This window comes from Argentina silus (assembly GCF_951799395.1).
Source record: "Argentina silus genome assembly, chromosome: 4".
In the NCBI taxonomy this organism is placed as follows: domain Eukaryota; kingdom Metazoa; phylum Chordata; class Actinopteri; order Argentiniformes; family Argentinidae; genus Argentina; species Argentina silus.
The window spans coordinates 10,075,355-10,095,674 of NC_139658.1; the positions used below are offsets into that span (position 1 = coordinate 10,075,355).

The 20,320-nt window shown below is 42.2% G+C and overlaps 2 protein-coding genes across 2 annotated transcripts; both read right to left on the reverse strand.

Annotated features, from left to right (window-relative positions):
- Positions 1-260: 260 nt before the first annotated feature.
- On the reverse strand, positions 261-6,629 carry LOC310803246 (tripartite motif-containing protein 16-like protein). Its single transcript, XM_083667948.1, has 7 exons — positions 6,301-6,629; positions 5,079-5,174; positions 4,619-4,852; positions 3,952-4,111; positions 3,798-3,860; positions 3,530-3,589; positions 261-3,248 (listed from the first exon to the last, which is right to left on the reverse strand). The coding sequence occupies exons 1-7, from the start codon at positions 6,505-6,507 to the stop codon at positions 2,689-2,691; spliced, it is 1,380 nt and encodes a 459-aa protein (XP_083524074.1). The 5' UTR covers positions 6,508-6,629; the 3' UTR covers positions 261-2,688.
- A 2,342-nt stretch (positions 6,630-8,971) lies between these two features.
- On the reverse strand, positions 8,972-16,967 carry strip1 (striatin interacting protein 1; the record flags this gene model as incomplete). Its single annotated transcript, XM_083667938.1, has 21 exons — positions 8,972-10,575; positions 10,749-10,953; positions 11,142-11,246; positions 11,482-11,548; positions 11,755-11,855; positions 12,122-12,248; positions 12,462-12,559; positions 13,062-13,136; positions 13,305-13,376; positions 13,491-13,554; positions 13,664-13,729; positions 13,871-14,091; positions 14,392-14,574; positions 14,869-14,996; positions 15,080-15,186; positions 15,283-15,351; positions 15,504-15,624; positions 15,776-15,910; positions 16,185-16,259; positions 16,384-16,453; positions 16,866-16,967. 21 exons carry the CDS (start codon positions 16,965-16,967, stop codon positions 10,328-10,330), a joined length of 2,439 nt encoding a protein of 812 aa, XP_083524064.1. The 3' UTR covers positions 8,972-10,327.
- Positions 16,968-20,320: the final 3,353 nt, after the last annotated feature.

A 20,320-nucleotide genomic window follows, 5' to 3' on the forward strand; every position in this document is an offset into this window, starting at 1 on the left:
CAGGAAGAAAACACTCCAGTATGCTGCTCATAGATGTTGTGTAGAGGCTAGAATACTGCTCCAATAACAGAGGGCACAGATGAAGTACCTCCCTAACAAAAAACTTGATTAAAGTGTGAAATATTACACAATACATCTGATCAAATTAAAACTTATTGTTACAGTTTTTGCAATTAATTACTTTCAAGCACATGAAACAATTTAAAGATAGAATTGTGATACCCCAGTTGAAAATAATTTATTCGCACTTAAAAGGCACAGTTTGAGGTGGCATTTATATGTTTGTAAAAACTTTTTAATTGTATGGGAACAAATGTAAATCATGTTAGCGCAAGTAGGAACATATCGGGCACAAATACAGTTGTAAGGGCACAAGAGGCTTGTTTGGTCACAAATAGGTTTGTAATACAGAAAATATGATAATAAAGGCACAAACTAGGGTTGAAGCACAGTAATAATTCTGGGGCTCACAGCAAAATGTACAGTACACTTAAAATGCACCCCTTTAAGCACAACTGAAAGATCATATACAGAAAATACTTCCTCCTGTTATCCTCACCCTGAATCAATTAATTATGGACCAAACGATTTGGCAATCACTTTTGGAGCAAACATTCCAAATGTGATTGTTTAAAATTAAAGGATTTGTACCTTATATATTAATAAACCCATGCATTATTAACCTTGCAATGCTTAATCCAGATGTATTGATGCTTTCTATATAAGCAGCACAACAATGCTAACCATGTATGTCTTGATTTTAAAAAAGTCAAAACTAATCAAACCAGATGAAGAATTTTGATAAACAATCTGAAAGGATAAAGAAAGGAAAACATGATTCCTCAAACATGAGCCACTTTCATGAAACTTCACTTGGCCTGTCACATTTTATCTTATGATTTACACTGAGCTGTAAAGTCAAATTGATTCCATTTTAGCTGACTTTATTTTTTGAAGAGGATTCCTTCATTTATTTTTTTATCGCAATGTTCAAAGCCATGGTGTCAACGATTAAATGGACTATATTTATATTACTGTATACTATTCTATCTGTGTATGTATGGTGTACATTCTGTTTAATGACTTAATGAAGAAATATCTGTAAAGGTGACCAGGTGTATTCATCCTGTGTGATGTATATTTAATTGTATATTTGAAGATGTATCTATTTTGTAGTTGGTGTACCTTATCAATGATTACTGAAACGCGAAGGGAGTGGAGGAAGGGGAGGGTGGGGGGGTATGTTGACTGTGTTGTGTGATCCTAGTGTAGCCTCGTTTTGTGGTGTGTTACTCTCTCAGCTGCTTAAAGGGATGTCCCTCCTGAACAGAACGTATGGATAAGCGTCTCCATAGGTTAAGTGCACTATCCCACATGTCCATGTTTTAGGTTCTCTAGTCTAGTTTTGTTTTGGTTGTAGTCTTTGGCTCAGAGCCAGCCCCTCTTGTGATCGTACCATGTTGAAAATCCTTCTATCTAGAAATCTGTAAATATTCTTGTGTCTGTAAGATTCTACAACCAATGATGAAATTATCCTAAAGATAGAGCAAACGTGTGAAATATATACATGTCTTAACACTGCAGAACTGTTTTGAACATTTCATGTGGGAGAAATTACTTATTGAATGTGAATATGAATGCACTTTTTCACTTGAACTCCAAAAGAGTATTGTTTTTGTTTTTGTTTTGTTGTCTACATATTGGTAAGCTCAATGTTTGCCCTCGCTTGGGTTCAGTCTGTGTTGAAGCAATATCTTATTATATAAACTGCTGCAGCTACCTGTACAGTAGCTGGACGGGAGGCTAACATCTCTATAGGAAATATGAATAGTGGTTAGGAACTGCCCCTTGTAGCTAAAGTGTTGTACTGTAGTTACTCCTTAGACATGATACATGAGTGCACGCGTGTATGTATGTGTTTTTGTCTGTATGAGTGTGTGTGATAGTGAGTTTGTAGATTCCTTCTGATTATGTGTGGGTGCAGGGCCTTAACAAGCACAAGTTTCAAGCACTGTCTCATCATTGAAACGGAGGCACAACCAGATCTTCTCTATATATCCATCACAATAATGAGAAGTTCTCTCTCTGTCATAATGATTGTTCAGTATTGAAGCTTCATGTTAAAAGAATAATTATGAATTGTGGATATCACCAAAAATATCAATAAAGAATAAACAACCTGTCATGTGATTTCTCTTTTAACTTTTAGGACATTCAGCTCTCATGATAACAGCATTTGAGACAGGACACTGCCCTCTGGTGTATATATGGAGGAAAGAGTCAAAAACAGTCAGACATTATAAACAGTGGATAATGAACAACACATAATACAAAATGAATAAATATACTTGTTATTATCATGATCTGAGGAGCTTAAATAATTTCACAAGAGTTATGGATATCTCATGGTTTTGAGTTTTCCAGAGTAAATGCTCTTGTCCATTCAAATACTGACAGTTGACTAATGTCAAATACGGAGCCAGTGAAAATACACAAGGTAAGACTTTACTCACTTCATTTTTGTAAAAAGAAATAAACATTAGTTATAAAAATATTCTAATAAAGCATGTTTAATACAATACAAGTACACTGTAAAAATGTGGAGAAGGGAAACTTGAAAAGTCAATAAACCAAGATTTTCCCAAAACTAAAAGCAAGATGTTATAACAATAATAACGTTATTTTGACTCACTGTAAGGCCTGTTTCTCATGTCTCAGATCACATAGTCTGATGTAACTCTTCTCCCCAAGCCAAAACCCTGGATAGAGGGGCTCTGAGAATGTGGTCTGCTGAGTTTTATAGAGAAACTTCATGTTGTCCGAGACTTCGTAGAATGTCAGAGTTCCCTCCTTGAATTTGAGGTACACCCCTATTCTGCTCTGGCTGGGCCTTGCTTCGAGTAGAACACTTTGACTGTGGTGGGACACAGAATAGCCTTTGGAACGGTCCAGGCTCCAGGATATTTTATTGCCCCCAAAAGCGGACGATTCCATCTTTGATTTTCTTTTTATTCTTTTGTAGGTCAGGGCGATCTCAGCCTTGTCCCCGACCACTTCTACCTCCCAGTAACAGTGCTCAGCCTGAAGCCCCTCCTTACACAACACTTGGCGGCGTTGGGTGAACCTCTCGGGGTGAGGTAGGACAGAGTCCTTCAGTTTCTTAGGGTCCCGTCTCACCATCGTGTCCTCCTCTGAGAGAGAGAGGTCCTCATGGGCAGTGTTGGGGTCCAGAGTCAGCTCACAGGCATCTATAGACCACAATGGAAATAAGACTTTTGAGTAGTGTCCTTGATTATTTTATTCATGTACTGTACATGTAGGTTTTTTATGTGTGCTTTAAAAATGGTTGAATAAACTACACTAAAGAGGATGACAAAAACAGGGTTAATGATGATCAAATGACTGGTGATTGGTTCAGCCCCCTTTCATCTTTTAAATAGTCATCAACATCTCTTTAGTTTGTGTTGTTTTATTTAGATGTGTCACAAGTTTGCGAACAGAGGATATAGAAATAGGAAGTTTAACTCACATTGTAGAAACTCTGGTCTGGTTTTAGGCTCTGGGTTCAGTGCAGCATCATTGTTGTTATCTTTAAAGGAGAAAGATGCACAGACATTATATGTGTCGTGCTACTCATTACTGCAATAGGAATCTAATAGGAATGTGCTATGTAATAGTTTTAGCCACTATATCACCAAGAAATGAATAAAAATAAAGTATAACACCCAACTTAAGAAAGCTTGATGATAATGGGATATCATAAACCATAAATACATTTACTGTACTGTATGACTCACTTGAAACCTGCTTGGATCTGACCCGATATTCTGAAGAATGGGGGGGACTTCCAATGTTAGTCTCTGTTGAGACACACCATGAAAATATTAATACATGTGTAGTGTGTATGTGTAAAAAAACAAAAATCAAAATGTATCTGTGTGTTTCACTGACCAATTAGAGAGATGTTGATGATTTCCTCCTTACAGAAGGCCTCTAGTTTCTCAACCAAGTCTTTGACGGCTCTCTTTATGACCATATATGGAAGATGTGGATCCTCTGGGGTCGTAGACAAGTCATCGGCCTCAGAGAATGAAGATAGGGAATTCCATCTCTAAAGTTGGTGAGGAAATAACATGAGAGACGGATGGAGAGAGACATGAAATTGTCATGATTTTAAGTCATGGTTCATCATGTCATCACTTCTACAGTCGTACCTCTAAAGCCTGTAATACACAACTACCAGTGGGTGCTGGTGGAGTTAAAAATCTGAGGACAGACTTATTGTAATGCATGGAATGTGTAGAAGAAAATGCAGCTGGTCAAGGAGGGCCTCATGAGTGACAGTCTCTCCAAATTCCAAGGTGCACTCTCAGACAGAGAGGTCCTGTTAGTTAGATCATTCCAGTGAACATGGTATACAATTAACACTTGTGAGGTAAGTAATTGTGAGGTAGTATATCGTGATTAAGAATAGCAGCATAAACATGGAAATAAAATACAAGTGATTAGACACAAATAATAATAAGTGATTATTTCTTTCATTTACTTCCACAAATGGAATGAGAAATGGTATCAAACATGTGTACCTCCACCAGCCTCCACTGACAACTACATATACCTGGAGGAAGTGTTCATTATCGTCTGTGAGTGAGAGCTGGTCCAGCTCAGCATCTCTCTTCATCAGCCTAGTCAGGCCAAGCTCCAGCCTATCCAGGCAGCTCTCTGCCCGACCCACGGCTGCCCTCTCCTGAGCCCTGATCACCTCTCTCACTGTGGAGTAGCTATTCTGGAGGGAGTCTATCAGCATAGCCACGATGCCTTCACAGTGCTCATCAGCAGCCTTACTACCTGCCTACACACACACACACACACACACACACACACACACACACACACACACACACACACACACACACACACACACACACACACACACACATAGATGTAGGAGGTGAACATGACCAATAACTGGTTAAACCTTTCCCAACAACTTGGTTACAAAGCTAATTCTCTGCTTATAGAATTATTAAATAATATCAGGTTAAATACAGCATATTTATCAGGGAGTATATACTCACCCTGATCTCTTTGATGTTCTCCAACAGGTCCTTCTGATCGTTCTTTATTTTCTGGATCCTCTGTTTGTATTTCGTCCTCCTGTCCTGCAGCTCCTTCTGTGGAAGGACACATACAGTGCCCTGCATTAGTAATGGGACATGTCGAAAAATATGGACCTCCCTCAACCTGCAACGCCACCTGAAGTCCCTCGGCTGAGGGCACGGTGCTCCGGATTCATGGAGCTGGGCTGATAGAGGAACCAAAAGTATTCGACGGGATGCTGGACGGGGCCTCTCTAAATGTATATGAAGTCAGTTAGAGTAGGGATAGGGGTAAGGTTTTATTTCTTTTAATTTAATTTCTAATTTATTGAATTGCCATGCTGTAACGCTTAAAGCTCTAAATAAAGTATAAATATAGAGACAGACAGTGAAGCATTTTTTCTTCTTTTGGCTATACACTCCAAAAAGCAAACAATTTAAAGCAAAGAAATCATATAAGGTTTTAGGGTAATTTTAGATTACCCAAAAGTAATGGTACAATTGGCTTGACAGGTGTTTCTGGTAAGTCAGGTGTGTTCCGTCACATCATTTGGGCAGGCATAAGAGAGCTGACAATGTGCAGCATTGATTCTAGGTTTTGCATTTGCTTTTGGAGTTTGCTTTTGGTGTCTGTCAACATGAGGACCAACAAGGTGTCAATGACAGTCAAGGAAACCTGAACAATCAGAAACATAGCCATAACCTTAGGCTTGCAACATCAGCTTGGAACATCATTAAACTTTTTTTTTTAAATGAATTTCAGTTGAATCACTCTGTGATTAAAACGGAAGTCTGGGATTAAAAAAACAACAAAGCAGAAGTGCTGAGGGATGAGCCTGGAGAAATGTAACCATTCAAATTCATAGATGTAGCTATGGATGCAACGACTGACCATTCATGAGATCAAAATCACATGTTTTGAAGCTATACAGTGTTTGTTTACAATTACATTGTTTACAAACAATGGAGTAAAACAAGCTTATATTTTTGGTTCTGATGAGGTAAGATAGTTGAACTAAGCTGAGGAGGCATTTCTAAGTTATGTTCTTCAATAATCAATGGCTATATCATTAATTTGAAAGTAAAAAAAAAAAAAAAAAACTATTCCAGATTGGCCCTTTTAACTTTGCATAATTAACGCATCCACATACTGTAGCATACTTGCTGCTACAATTAAGTCCTGTACTAATTTACTCTTTACCTGGTACTTGTTCTGTGCCTCTCCTGCTAACATAGATTTGAAGCCGTAACTCTCCAGTGTTCTCCAGTGTGCTGTTGGGGTTCCAGTGATTCTGAGTCTCTTCATGGGAGTGGCCCAACCCTGAGCCTGACTGCTAGAAGCTGGCCTCCGCTTCCCCTCAGCACCAGTCCCATTTCCAGAAGTGGAGGTCTTTATACCCTTAATCATATCCGCCAGAATGATGTTTGGGGTCGGAGAAGGTCTTAGGGAGAAGGTTTCATTGCATGTAGGGCTTGGACAGCTGTAGAAAATACCATTCTGGGTTTCTTCCTTATTCCAGAAGTCCTGGATGCAACACTTGCAGTAGCTGTGCCCACAGGGAATAGTGACCGGATCCCTGAGCACTTTGAGGCATTTAGGACAGCTGAGGTGATCCTTCAAGGATCTACGAGACGATGCCATAACTGAGGACAGATAATGAGCGGATTGGCAAGTGTTTCTGGGTTGCGCCATCAGCAGAACAGTTTCGGTTCTCTGAAAGGGGGAGGAGGCACTTTATGTGGTTTCTGGGCAGAGTACATGGGGAGGGCTTAAGAAAGTTTTACGAGGTTTTTGTTGTGTGTTGTCTGTAACTAGCCCCACATAGGGCTCATCTAACGTGGATGCAGCAGCCGTGCTACTCGGTAGCGCTACTTGGTCACTGTCCTGGCGCCCCGCTGATGGGACGAGCTTCCCACTGCTGTCATGACTGCAGAGTCACTACCTATCTTCCACCGTAGACTGAAGACCATCTCTTTAGGCTACATCTTAACTGTCCCTCCTAAAGACCTCTTCATCCCAGCTACTCCTCTGTACAAGTTTCTCTCCTGTAAATAATGACTGTCAATACTTTTTCTTATGATGATATGGTAAATTTCGATAGAAAATAAAGATTCCTAATTCTACAAAGGAAATTTAGAGAGAGAATTAAGACCAGGATGGCCAGTGGTTGATTTGTGAGGGGAGAGTAGTGGAGATGTTTTAAAGGTTACGAGGAGGGAGCAAAGGTTGGAGAAAACAGATGACCAGGGCATGGGACAGTAGGATATGGTAAACAGAAAAGACTAGCGGATATACATTTTACCAGTTGTGAACATGACAGGACAAACAAGCTGAGAGCAGAACATGGAAATAAGATACACTTATTCCGTGAGAAAAACAGGATAAGGGAGTGAGGGTGTGAAGATTTATTAAAACCCTAATAAACACTGCGATTGAATCACAGGACTAAACACAATGAGCTCATCACCAACGTCAGGTAAGGTGAGATCTTTAGGAATGGGAGGAATGGGAATGGGAAACCAGGCCGTGACGAGATGTAGGAATTGAATATTATTGGTGGATGCAGCTGGGAAGTATGAATGATTTGCATTGGAGGGAGGTAACCTATTTGAAATGATAAAACGGTTGACTGAAAGAACAGCTTTTATTACTTGTGAATAAAAGTCTCTCGATAATCAGCTCTGGTTATTGGTATTTTTATTTCAAAGTATTTTAACTTGGAATTCCACCACAATGACTAATGGATAAATAATTCACTTCGTCAAATGTATTTGTTGTAAGTCGCTTTGGATAAAGGCGTCTGCTAAAGGCCATAAATGTAAATATAAATGTAATAATGAGAATTGCTGTACCTTAATGAGTTGATCTAATAACGAATAGGTATCTCTGGTTATTCACACCCTGAGGAAGGCTGTAATGGAAAAACCAGTATGTGTAATAATAATAGATTATGATCATTGATTGTGTTAGCATATATTTCTTTACTAATTGTATTGTGTGATTCTTTCTTTCAAGTAGTACTAGAACATTCCAAATTTTAACCCTCTAAACTGTGACATGATCCTGTGGCACCCTGGGGGATATCCTGTGCAAGCCTCCTAATCCATTGGGACCAGTAAACTTGAGCTCCTGCCCCAGGATACGACCCTATGACCAGGCCAGAGGGCAGTTACCCTGTCAACAGATTGCAAACTCTAATTTAGTGTGACGTTATATTTATATATATTATATATAGTCTGTAAAATGGAATTGACCAACCTCCCCAAATTAGTGACAGGAGCAGTTGAGAAAACACATTAGTGTCTTCTCAAAAGTTCAGACTGCCCCTAAGAGATAAAAACGTAAGACTTCTAACTACAGGACCATTGTTCTCCAGAGCTGCCCCCAGGATATTATCTAGGACTGCTGTAGATCATGCCACCTGTTTTCAAGGTTGTATATTGATATATGCCCATGTGAAAACCCCACCCTATCATCAGACCGTCTTAGGGGTATAAGGGGCTCTCTGTTCTTTAGGTGCAGAGTGCTATGCTTGCAACCATTATTAAAACCTACTAAACAGATATTGTGTTTGTGCATTTTTGCAAAGTCTCACTGAAATCGTTCTTGTGGTAAATCCCCTAGACAAAGATTTCCACCACAAGGCTATTGAGCAGAACTGTTAATGAATTAGTGGCAATGAGAGAAGAGTGTGTGACTTTAATTTTTCATTCACTTCGACCTATGTTCCATTAGTTATGTTCCTCACCCACTTCTCCTTGGGTGTGCGCTTTTCAGTCATGTTATCCCTGGTTACGACCATGTACTAGTTACGACCATATACTAGTTACTACCATATACTGCAGCAATAAAGACATGACAACAGACAGAGCAAGAGGGAGCATTGATTTAATACAGTTATAAAGTCATACAATTTAAAACAGATTGACAAAAGCCTTGATAAATAAGGGGTTTCCCCAACATCCAAACAGCATTGGATGTTTTCATTTTATTTAGCCATTTCGATATTCTTTCTTAACCATTGTAACAAAAACACAAAAGAAATAATACAAGCTGCAAAATAGTAAAAGCTCAAGAGATTGATTGAATGATCTTACAACCAAGGACATTTCGAGTGGGCAAAATTATTCCCTTGAGTAAAAAAACACCAGGTAAGCTGTGAGAACAACACATCTAGAACATGAGGCTCACTGTTTCTCTCACCCATTCACTCTGAGACATACCAACACCTACTGTGTGTTACACATACAACCACACACACACACACACACACGATTAAGGTTAATGTTCCCATTAGCACATTTCCCTGTTAAAACATTAGGCTGTAGTCTAATGACTGTTTGTATTTGACCGTCTCAACATCACACTACAGTACATGGTATCTAACCTGGGTAGAAACAGGTGTGACACACAAACAAGCCAATCAGCACTAAGTGAAAGTAACAGTGGGTGAAATGGCAATGCACCACAAGAGGAGAAGCCTGGTCAACAGGAAGTTAAAGCAGTAACCATAATACACATACATACTAAACACTCACACAACCCATCACTATCGCTCACACACAACACTCTATTTATTTTGCACTTGTTCCTAAGTAGTCCCTTGACATGAAGGGTGAATAAATGGTACTGTAGTGCTTGATGGTTAATGTACAATGGCAGGATGGGTGTTTGTGTCAGGGGTCAACGGAAAAAGTGGATTACAAAAGGTAGAGGTCCCTAGGGGAGGTTCAGATCTCTCTCTTTTACAAGGATAAGCATTAAATTAATTTATGTGATATATGTACATTAACCCTAAATAACTAAATGGGTTCAATCAAGGCCATGATTGTATAAATCACTTAGCTTGGTGCCTTGGTCCAGATAAACAGTACTATACTTGGTCCAACTGTGCTGGGGTAATTTGCCAGGTCAACACTTTGATGTTGAAATCCCTATGGGAGTGTTATTTGAACCCTAAGGGGTTTCACTCCTCTCCGTAAGTGACAACAAGGACAACACTTCGCCATTTGGACCTTGTCTGACAACTTCTCAAAACGAAATGCAGAATTCTACGGTTCGCTTGAATCTTCTCTTAAGTGTTGTTGGCCAAACGTACATGTATGGAGCTGTGAGGACATAGACAGTTGTTGCCCCCTGGCATGTTAGTTACAGTAGATCTGTTACTAGGACAGCTCCCCTATACCACCCCCACACCCAACCAACCAACCCCTGCCCCATCCATCTCTCATTGCAGTAGCTCCTCCCAGGATATGGGCTTGGAGAAGACCTCCCTCTCCAGCCAGAGGTCATAGTTCATCTGGAAGTCCTCGGGCAGATCAACCCGCTGTCCCAGCACACTCTGTAGGCAGTTGTCCACAGGCAGGAAATCTGGGTTGGTCTGGTTCTTGTCGTAGCGGCGGCTGTTAAAACGCTCAATGTTGGCCCGCAGAGCACACTCCTCTGCTTGGAAGTCCCAAGGTCGCGCATCCAGGTCTGCTGTCAAAAAACAACATGGAGCGCTCATGACTTGGTTCCTCTTTAAAACTTGTAAAGTGGATTGAACACATCCAAAGACCAGGTCTCTCATCTCAATGAGACTAACCTGGATAAATAAAGGTTCAATTCCAAAAAAAAACTAGACTGTTTTGTTGGCAGCGGCGACTCACCGTTACCGTAGGCCCAGTCGTCGTTGAGGCGATGGCGGACCTTCTGGTAGATGGCCGACATGGTCTTCATGTTGCTCTTCCTCCACTGGCGCCCCAGGTATTTGGTCTGCACCTTGAGCAACTTCAGGACGTATAGCTGCATCATGGCCTGTTTGACCTTCAGCGCCCTCTTCAGGATGGGGGCCGATTTAAAAACAACCAGCATCTGAGAGAGAGAGAGAAAGCCAAGGTAGAGGTAGGAAATACAATGAGTTACAGGATTCATAAGGAGTACACCGACCACAGCCCTCATGGATAACACATGCGTTGTAGTCTAAACATCCCTGATTAATTTCCCTCTCATGGTAAACATTAGTTTCACTCTTCTTTGTGGTTTGATCTCGGATCTCTCACCATGGTTCTGGAGTGTTTCCACTTGGTCAGCTTGTTGAGGATCCGCAGGAGGTTGATACAGGAGAACAGGTTCCTCCAACAGAACTGGTTGGTGTCTCCAGCCTCCTGCAGAGCACAGACACCCACTGATTTAGCACCAATATATGACCTCTTACTTTGGCTACTGTCCAATGTAATTAGTCAACCGGGAGTTTTTACCGCAGGCGGTGTATGTATATGTATATGTATATATACACACACACAATGTGTTCAGCCAGATAGCAGCTGCTATTGCTATCCATAATTCTTTGATACTTCCATATATAGTTCTGAAATTAAGATGGGAGAGCATGCCACTTACCAAACTCTCTGCAGTCAGCTCTGGGAGCTCATGCACCACACAGTAGGGGAAGTCCAGCACAGAAATACTGCAAGTGAGTGAGTGAGAGTGAGAGAGAGAGAGAAAGAGAGAGAGAGATGTTTACTGCACATTCAGTGCAGCTACAGCTAACAGGTATTTCCTATAAGTGGTGAGGTCATATTTGCAACATACAGGCAAGGAAGGTCATCGATGTTCTTAATAGGGTTAGCTGGGCCATGAAATTGATGAAAAAAACAAACCAACAGAACCTACCTGTTCTTGGCAGTGATGTAAGACATGATGTTCTGGTTGAAGAACTTAAGAATGAGTGGGATACAGTTGGCAAACACCAGGTGTTGGGCCATGTACTCAAACTGGAGAGAAGAAAGAGAAGAGGGTAAGGCAACACATTGGTGTGTGTGTGTGTGTGTGTGTGTGTGTGTGTGTGTGTGTGTGTGTGTGTGTGTGTGCGCACGGTGTATGAGACACAGACACAGAGAGAGAGCGAGAAAGAGAAAGAGAGAGAAAAAGTGAACTGGCAGATCCTTGGTTAAATGGTTATATCTGTGCTTGGTAGATACTGCAGGTTAAATGTGTCTGTGTCTGGGGGATGTGGTTGAGTGTGTGTTGTTGCCAGTACCTGGTAGATGTGGTTGAGTTTGAAGTGTTTGAGGAGCAGCAACAGGATGGCAGAGATGGCTTTCACAATTATCTCTTTGTGGCGGTTGACGTCCACACCAAGCTTCATGCTCTGCAACACTGTGGTCCTGCAGAGACAGACACAACAGAGGGCTTATTGACAAAGAGACACAACAAGGCTTTTTAGTATCAATAAAAAACCCTTATAAACTACAGCTCACTTTCCCTAGCCAGTGTTGCTATTGATCTAGTCATTGAGGATTCTGCCCTGGGTCTTTGACAGTTAAGCCTGTGAAAGCCAAGGGTGTGTACAAATCAAACTGTGTCGTTAGTGGACTCACGGCATCTCCTCAGGCAGCACGTCTGCCAGGATGTTGATGGAGTCGGTCTTGGCCTTGGAGGTTGGAGCTGCTGCCAGCAGGATCTTCAGCAAGGCAATCTGAGAGACAGATTGAGGGAGACCAGCAGAAAGATTAACTCTCTGTTGACAAATAAGGTCTGAAGGAAAACAAAACTGGAGACACTCATAATTCTTAGAGACAAGCTTCAGCATTAGGATTACTAGCAAAAGTAATCCAAGCGCTAACTAATTAACGGTAAATTTGTGTAAATACTGAATTTTCCTTACCTGGAAAGCTAAGTAAATCTTGGAGCAAAGCAGATCATTTTTACCGTTAGTCAGCTACTACGATTTACTTTTGCTATTAATCCGCACGCTGACGCTTGTTTTAAAAAATGACCATAGTGTCTCCAGTTATGTTACTTTCTGCAGCTTCAGACATATGGATTTTCATACAGTAGCTTATGGTGAGAAAGCTGATGTGTGCGTGTGTGGGAGAGAGGAACAGCTCTGTGGTGGACAGTTCCAGTTCATAAGTCATAGAAATGGTTGTGTGCTGTGAGAGTATATCAGTGTTACATAAGTAGAACAGGACACTCACCATGTACTGAGGCAAGCTGGGGAGAATGCCCTGGTATAGCAGCTCAGTGGAGCCCATCTCCACATCCTCTTCCCCCTGGCAACACACACACACACACACACACACACACACACACAGCAATCAATTCTCATCTTCCGATTGCTGGCCAGCCTCTCTAACCTCCAGGCCACCCACCCACCCACAAAACTTGTTGAAAAGCCCCTTCTCTGCAGACAGATTTCTTGGTATTCTTTCGGCACTCACCCCTGACAAAGGAGTTTTCTGAAACTCCTCCTCTTTGGAAATCTGAATTTCTGCTATAGAGATGTACTTATGCTGCAAGAAAAGACAGACAAAACTCAAATTGAAATGACACTTATATTTCACAACGCTTTCTTTTAGAACAAGTAGATGAACTGGCTAAGGTAACGACATGCAACAGTATGATACCTGTTTCAAGGTCCTGATGCTTTCATGGATCGGCCTGGGTAGGCCAACAACCGTATCTGTGTCACTGCAATAGCAACACAACAATAACCATGAGATCTAGGTCAGGGCTCACTTGTCGTATCTACTCCATCATGCAGTGCATCTGAATAAAACAAAACCCATTGAGAACTTACTTTCCAAGTGTATACCCGATGAATTTGCTTCTACTTGATTCCAGGAAATTTTCAATGTCCTTTTCCCTGTAATAGCATTAACCGAAACAAAAATCTAGTGTTATAGGAAAAACAAACAATAGAACAGCAGCAGTATAAAATGTTCTGTAGCGATAGAAGTGTATAGCGCCTCTTTTCGAATGGTACCGTTGGGTTACAAATGTGTACCTGACTTTGGGGGCCCAGGGCAGCCCCCTGGGGAAAGACACCCTCTCTGAGGGGGGATGTGGGATAGGGGGAGGCATGACCTCGTCCCTCTCCATTGGGAAAGGCTCCGCCTCCAAAGAGTTGTCATTGTCATCGTTGTCATCCTCATCCTCGCGTGGGTCGTCCGCCTTGTAGGGATCCTTCTCATTGAAGGCGTCCAGGTTGTCCTGTTTGATCAGGGCCTGTTTTGGAGAGAAGGGTTGAAAAATTGGTCTGAGATATGGGCAAAATCTCAGTCTTTCCTTGATTCATTTCTCCTTCTCAAAATGCATTGGAGGAGAATATTCAAGGGGAGGAACCTCAGGCCTTCTCCTCCAATGAACATTGAGAAAGAAGTGAGAATAGAGGAGGTAAGGAATCAAGTACAGACTTTTGAGAGTTTGCCATGGTGTCATAATAAAGAGATGTTAAACAGGGGACATTGTCTTCCTAACCCTGTGTTGAAGGCACAAAGACTACATTTAGAGAGAGGGAAAGGTCACCTTGTGTTCACGGCGCGCCCGTTTCTGCTGCTGCTCGATGAGGTCGGAGGCGGAGGCGGGGGGTGAAGCTGCCCTCATGCTCCTGATGACCCGGATGCTGTCCTCTGGGAGGGGGGGCAGACGCAACTCCTCTCGTTTATGCACCTTAATCTTCTGGAGCTGCTCGAACCCTCCGAGGGTGAACTGCGGAACAGGGAAGAGGTCAGGGGTAAGTCTGGGTATCTCCACGCCAGCCGTGTTACAACTCAGGATATCTCAGGGTTTCTAAAGTCCAGCCCTGCATGGGGACCCACTGGCTATGCAGGTTTTCATTACAGGCCAGTTAGTCCAATTAGGCTTACTCAATTAAATGGACTGGGAAAGGATCATGTTGTATTTTTTTATATGAAATCCAGCTCAGCAGTATACACTTCTGTGGTTAACACCACACCACCAAAGCAGCAGAATAAGGGGAAATGTTATCTCCCTCTCTCTCACCAGTATGCTCTTCCACAGCAGCAGCAGGACCTTCTTCATGGGGAAGTGAGGAGCGTGGCCACTGCAGAACTTGGTCACCATGCCAAAGAGCATGACAGAGATGGGTTCATTGTTGTACAGAGGAGAGCCTGGAGGAGAAGGACTAAATGATCAAACAGACAGCCTAATACCACAGAGATCTGTATCTTTATACACACACACACACACTTACCCAGTTCTGTTTTGAAGGTGTCTCTGGTGGCTACCCACTCAGGTGAATCTGCTGGGTCCTCCTGCTGGATGTTCTCCACCATCAGGTACATGATGTTGAGCAGCACCCTGCACCCGGGAAACACCCCAGCATGATCAGGGAAGGACAACTCACACACTGGTCAACTATAGAGCTACTGATGTGAACAGTGTTCATAATCTCACCTGAGGTCAGTGCTGTCTGCAAGAGAGATGGCTGGCTTTCTGACTGCACTGCTACAGGCAGCACTGTTACTGGAAGAGAGGGAGGGAGGTGAAGAAAGGGAGGGTAGATGATAGGGTGAATGAATGAGAGAATAAGGGACCTGCATCGGTGGCTTTTTGTGTTGCACCTAACTTTTAAAAGCAATCCCCAAGCATAATTAAATGTTACTGATATAACTTACTCTATCTCCATATTGAGCAGCTCCACCAGGGCCGTGAAGGTCCCGACCTCCAGCAGCAGGAAAATGTTGTACCTCATCCAGTGCTGCACCTCCGCCTCAGAGCTGCACTCCGCAAACGTTCCTACAGAGGCACAGGTGGGACAAAGGACTCATACAATGACAGTGTTTGCTATCTCACTGGAAAATCACAGACAGAAAACACATGATTTCTGATCACGTAGACTAGCGAACACAGTGAGAAATGGTCACGGTGCTGAGTGATGATGACTCACCCTGGGCCATGTAGAGGATGGCCCTGGCCACCTTTAGCCTCTTCTCCCGGGCAATCACCTCAAGTCCATCCAGCAGACGCATGGCGTGAGCTCTGTGCTGAGTTGCGTCCAGCTCTGTCCATTTCTTATCAGACACTGAAAGTCAAGAGGACCAAAAGCAATTAACTAGTAGAAGTAGACATGCAAAGGATCTACCACAGACACTCTCTCATACAACATGGACCCAAACACCATTGTTGGACAGCATTGGAAACTTCTTATTAGACAAAACTTGGGGATGAGCACAATATCCCTTTACCAACGGTGATTTATATCATTGGACACTAAGAGGTCTTGTAACAGTCACACTTCAAGAAAGCAGAGCTGGAGGAGAGATAAAGAAAAAAATATATAATTATGAAGTGCATACCTTGAGTTCTGAAGTCTTCCTCAAAGCATTTTCTATTGAGAAGAAACTCTGGTCCCTCTGTGTAACTGTATAACTCTGGAAAACATAATGCATTTAATACAAAACAGAACATACTGTATGACAGGAGGAGTCAATATGAAATATTGAAATCTAGGCAGTGTTCAGATACTCAGAGATTGAAAAATGAAGGACCCCTTACCTGACAGTTCTGCAGCCCACTTATCTGTGTCTGCATACTCAAACTCAAGGTCCGGAGATTCGGAGAAGCCCTTTGTTGGAGCACAGAGCAAAATATACCATTGCTATTTTTGGACCACAAGATATTGACAGGAAGAATGTAATCATTCAACATCATTCCACAATGTGAATAGCTAGCTAGTTAGCCAACTATTTTGGCTAGTAAGCTAGCTAGCTAGCTAGCTATTTGATTGATCTCGGTGAGGTGACAAATACAATGTTTGTACTGTAAGCAGTTCATTACCTAGCTGGCTACCTTCCCCACCCATAACTAGACTTGCTAGTGTGGGCTCAAAAGTAAGAAAAGCACATGAGCTAGCATGCTAACTAGCTAGCATAAGGAAGATGGCAGGATTGTTGACAACTGAAACGACAGCTGTGACAAGCTAGCTAGCTAGCTATATTGATTCAACATGTAAAGCATCGACTTCTCCTTTTCCTTACCTCCGAGTCTTTTCTTTGATTGCAGACGAATTCACCTCTGCTTTTGTTAGGTAACATAGCTCTCTGTTTATTATTGACAATCAATCCACCACCAACGTCCATCTTTGATTCACCACCACAAAAGTTTTTTTTGACACCTCAGAAAATAACCTATCGCGAGAGTCTCCTGCGCCACAAATCAAACTGTACCAATAGCCTCTTAACAATTTCTGACTGTACCAAGTTCGATTTTTCTCTTCGGTTTCCTATTTCCTAGCCCTTTTCTTTAGGAAGCTAGAATATCGAGTAGAATGGGATAGAATAGGAGCTGAAATGGAACAAAGCCAGGCTGATTTGAAGTTTAATAGACCTGCCTATTAATTTCTGAAGGTTGCACTGTAATTGTTCACGATACATAAATCTATATAGGCTACTAGTACATAAACCTAAATAAATCATGTCCAACCATAACAGATGCATTGGGCTATCTAGATTGGCCATAGCCCCTAGGTTATTGTTTTCATATCATCCCTCCCATTTATAATGAGGAAGGTATATTATACTTTTAAGTATATTATGCCAACAAAACAAAGCTTTGTCTACATGTAAAATGTAGCAATTAACAGCGTAGGCTAGTTAAATAAACGATTGTTTTGCTGTAAAATAAATAATGAAATAATAAAATAGTAATAGATAAATGCTGCTTCATGTTTCATTTGTGCATAAGTCTATTGCTTCAGAAACGAGGCCAGATTTCTCAGGCAAAAGTTGTAATTTTGCCTATCTGGGTAGGCATAATGCACTGACTTTGGCCAATGGAATATTTGCGCTCAAGCTGATCAAAATCAGGCCCCATCAATTATTTTTTACATCAAGTTTTATAAATAATGATATTTGCGAATGTTTATGTTGTTGTTTGTTTATTGATGTTTGTTTGACAACGACAAAACAATTGAGTTTCGGCGACGTAATAATCGAAAACACTCCAGAATCATTGATTGCTAACAAATCTGATCAAACATTATCCGCGAAAGCAGTAACGAATACATGCGAACAAATTAGCTCTTCTGTCTACAATTTATTTCCAACCTTATTTCCGAAATTATGCTCTATAACGAGGAAACTGTTGGGGTAAGATTAAATTACTTTATGTAAATAAGAAGCTTCTGTTTGAATAACAATATTTTTTACATTAACCAAACATTAACTCGGACTGTTTAGGTCATTTGCTCTGAGTGCAGCCCCAATAAGGAGTATTTGAGATCCATGCAGCTTTGCTGGGACAAGGCTTACTATGCCCACCAGGTAAGACCTAAAAGAGAATGAACTAATTATTGTGAAAAATGAAGAGTGTTGTTTTTTCTGTTCTCTTTATGCAAGACCCCTCATCTCTCTCTTTGCAGAGGATGGCCCTGATGCAGTTCATGGCCTTACAGGCCCAGAACAAGGTTGCACCTCATGTCACTGTTGAGGACATGAAGCAATGGCTCACCTCACAAGCAGGGGGGGCATTCAGGGAGAGGTGAGAGAATCTCTAGTTAGAATGTTCTTATCACCATTGAGAATACTTTTCTGTAGAGGTGGAGAGGCAGAGGTAGTGAGGAAGTTAGCATGATTTCCTTTGTTGCATCTTCAGATTTCAGAGAGACATCACAAAAGGCAGGGATCTCTGCATTGCTGAGCTGGTAAGCAATCCATAAGCCATTAGACAGTTGTTTCACAATGACAGCTAGTGAGCCAATAACCCAGGTGTCTATGTATGTGAACCTGTTGTTCACACACTGACGGCAATGACACAGTCAATACAGTATCATGTGGATGCATTCAAATGTAACATCTCAATGTTGATGCATTTTGGGATGTCTTGCACACAGGCCTGGGCGGTGAACACCCGGCTAAAGCTTCATGAGATGGAGAGGGAACTAGGACAGGGTGGGATGTTCTCCCTTCAGTCTGTAGGCCTACATAATTGTGACATCCTACCAACCAAGCTGCTCCATGGCCTTGGAGAGTCACAGTCTTCCTCCCTTTCCCCTTGCAACCTGTGAGTTTGGCTTAATACATCACTTAGTTCAATTGTCTGTTGGTTCTGCTTTATAAGTGTTGCTATAGAGGATTATGCACATTCCATTGTTTCTTGTTGTTTGTTGTTGCCTCTAAACTCTGACGTTTGTGGCATGTATTTCTCTTACAGTAGCATAAACCTTGCAAGTGGAGAGTCATCTGTGGTTCTGAGGAAACCAGTGGACTCTGAGGTCAACAGCCTGGTCCAAAAGGCCCTGGAGGACATACACTGTGACTTGACCTACCTTCCAGCTTCCCAACAACAGAGTGCAGCAGAGGTGGTGATAGACCTAGTCACTAATCTACTGCTCAGCATTGCCACCAACACTGCACACAAGGAGAGTTCTGATGGATCTTCTCCCAGCATGCCACTGGTGGACCTGATGATGTGGGTGGTGATGTCTGTGCTGATGGACCTCTCTGGTGCCCTACACTTCACGGATGCTTTCAACCACACCAAGCACCTCACGGTCTACTACTCCAAGCCTGTGGGCATCAGAACTGTGCGCTCCATACTTGATTACCTGCTGGATGTGGCTGGTGGTCCCGCTGCCCTGAGAGAGGCCCTTGATGCTGGAGATGGTCTTATTATTAGTACTATCCTGAGAGGCATCATGTTAAATGTCCACCAACTGATGAAATGGGACAGAAAAGGCCCCTTGGACATGACTGAGCCCTCCACCTGTGCGAACTCCTGCTTAGTCCAAAACTTGGACACTGAGTCAAGCCTTGGCAGGCAGTTCCCTATGCTCCATGGAGAGATCCCTGTGATTCATTTTGCAACATTGAACAACATTGTGGACAAACTGCTGGGCCAGATATTCTTTGACGCACCAAACAAGGATGCCACATTCCTCCTGTGGGACTGGCCCCTTCTCGCTGATCTGGAGAACCACCTGTCTGCGGTGATAGGGATGTCAGTGAGCAGAGGAAAGACAGAAGCTAACGTCTATTTGGAACCAGCCGAAGTGCAACAGATTGTAGACTCTGTCTATAACAAACTGGCCCAGGGCTCAGAGTCTAAGATGATACTGCAGACCATTGTCTCCTCTAGGAACCAAATGGTGTCTAGAGATATCACTTGCCTCATTGTGAGAGCCATGATGAAGCTTCTTCCCAGTGTGTACTCTGGAGGGTACGCCGTGAAACCTGATGACTGTGGAGAGCACTGCATAGTACATGAGCAAAAAGCAGAGAACTACTGGGCCCTAGTGTCCACTGGAACTGTCCCTGATGCCCTTCTTCTGCACATTATAGACAGATTAGTGTGTAACATCTTCCCGATGGACTCTGCCATGCAAGTGTTGGGTAAAGACATGAGGAAGCATTTTTGCTTATCACAGCAGCTTTGGATTGTTATCCAGGACAAGTTGGCCAAAGCTCCAAAGAGCCGAGCACTCCTCCGAGCACTG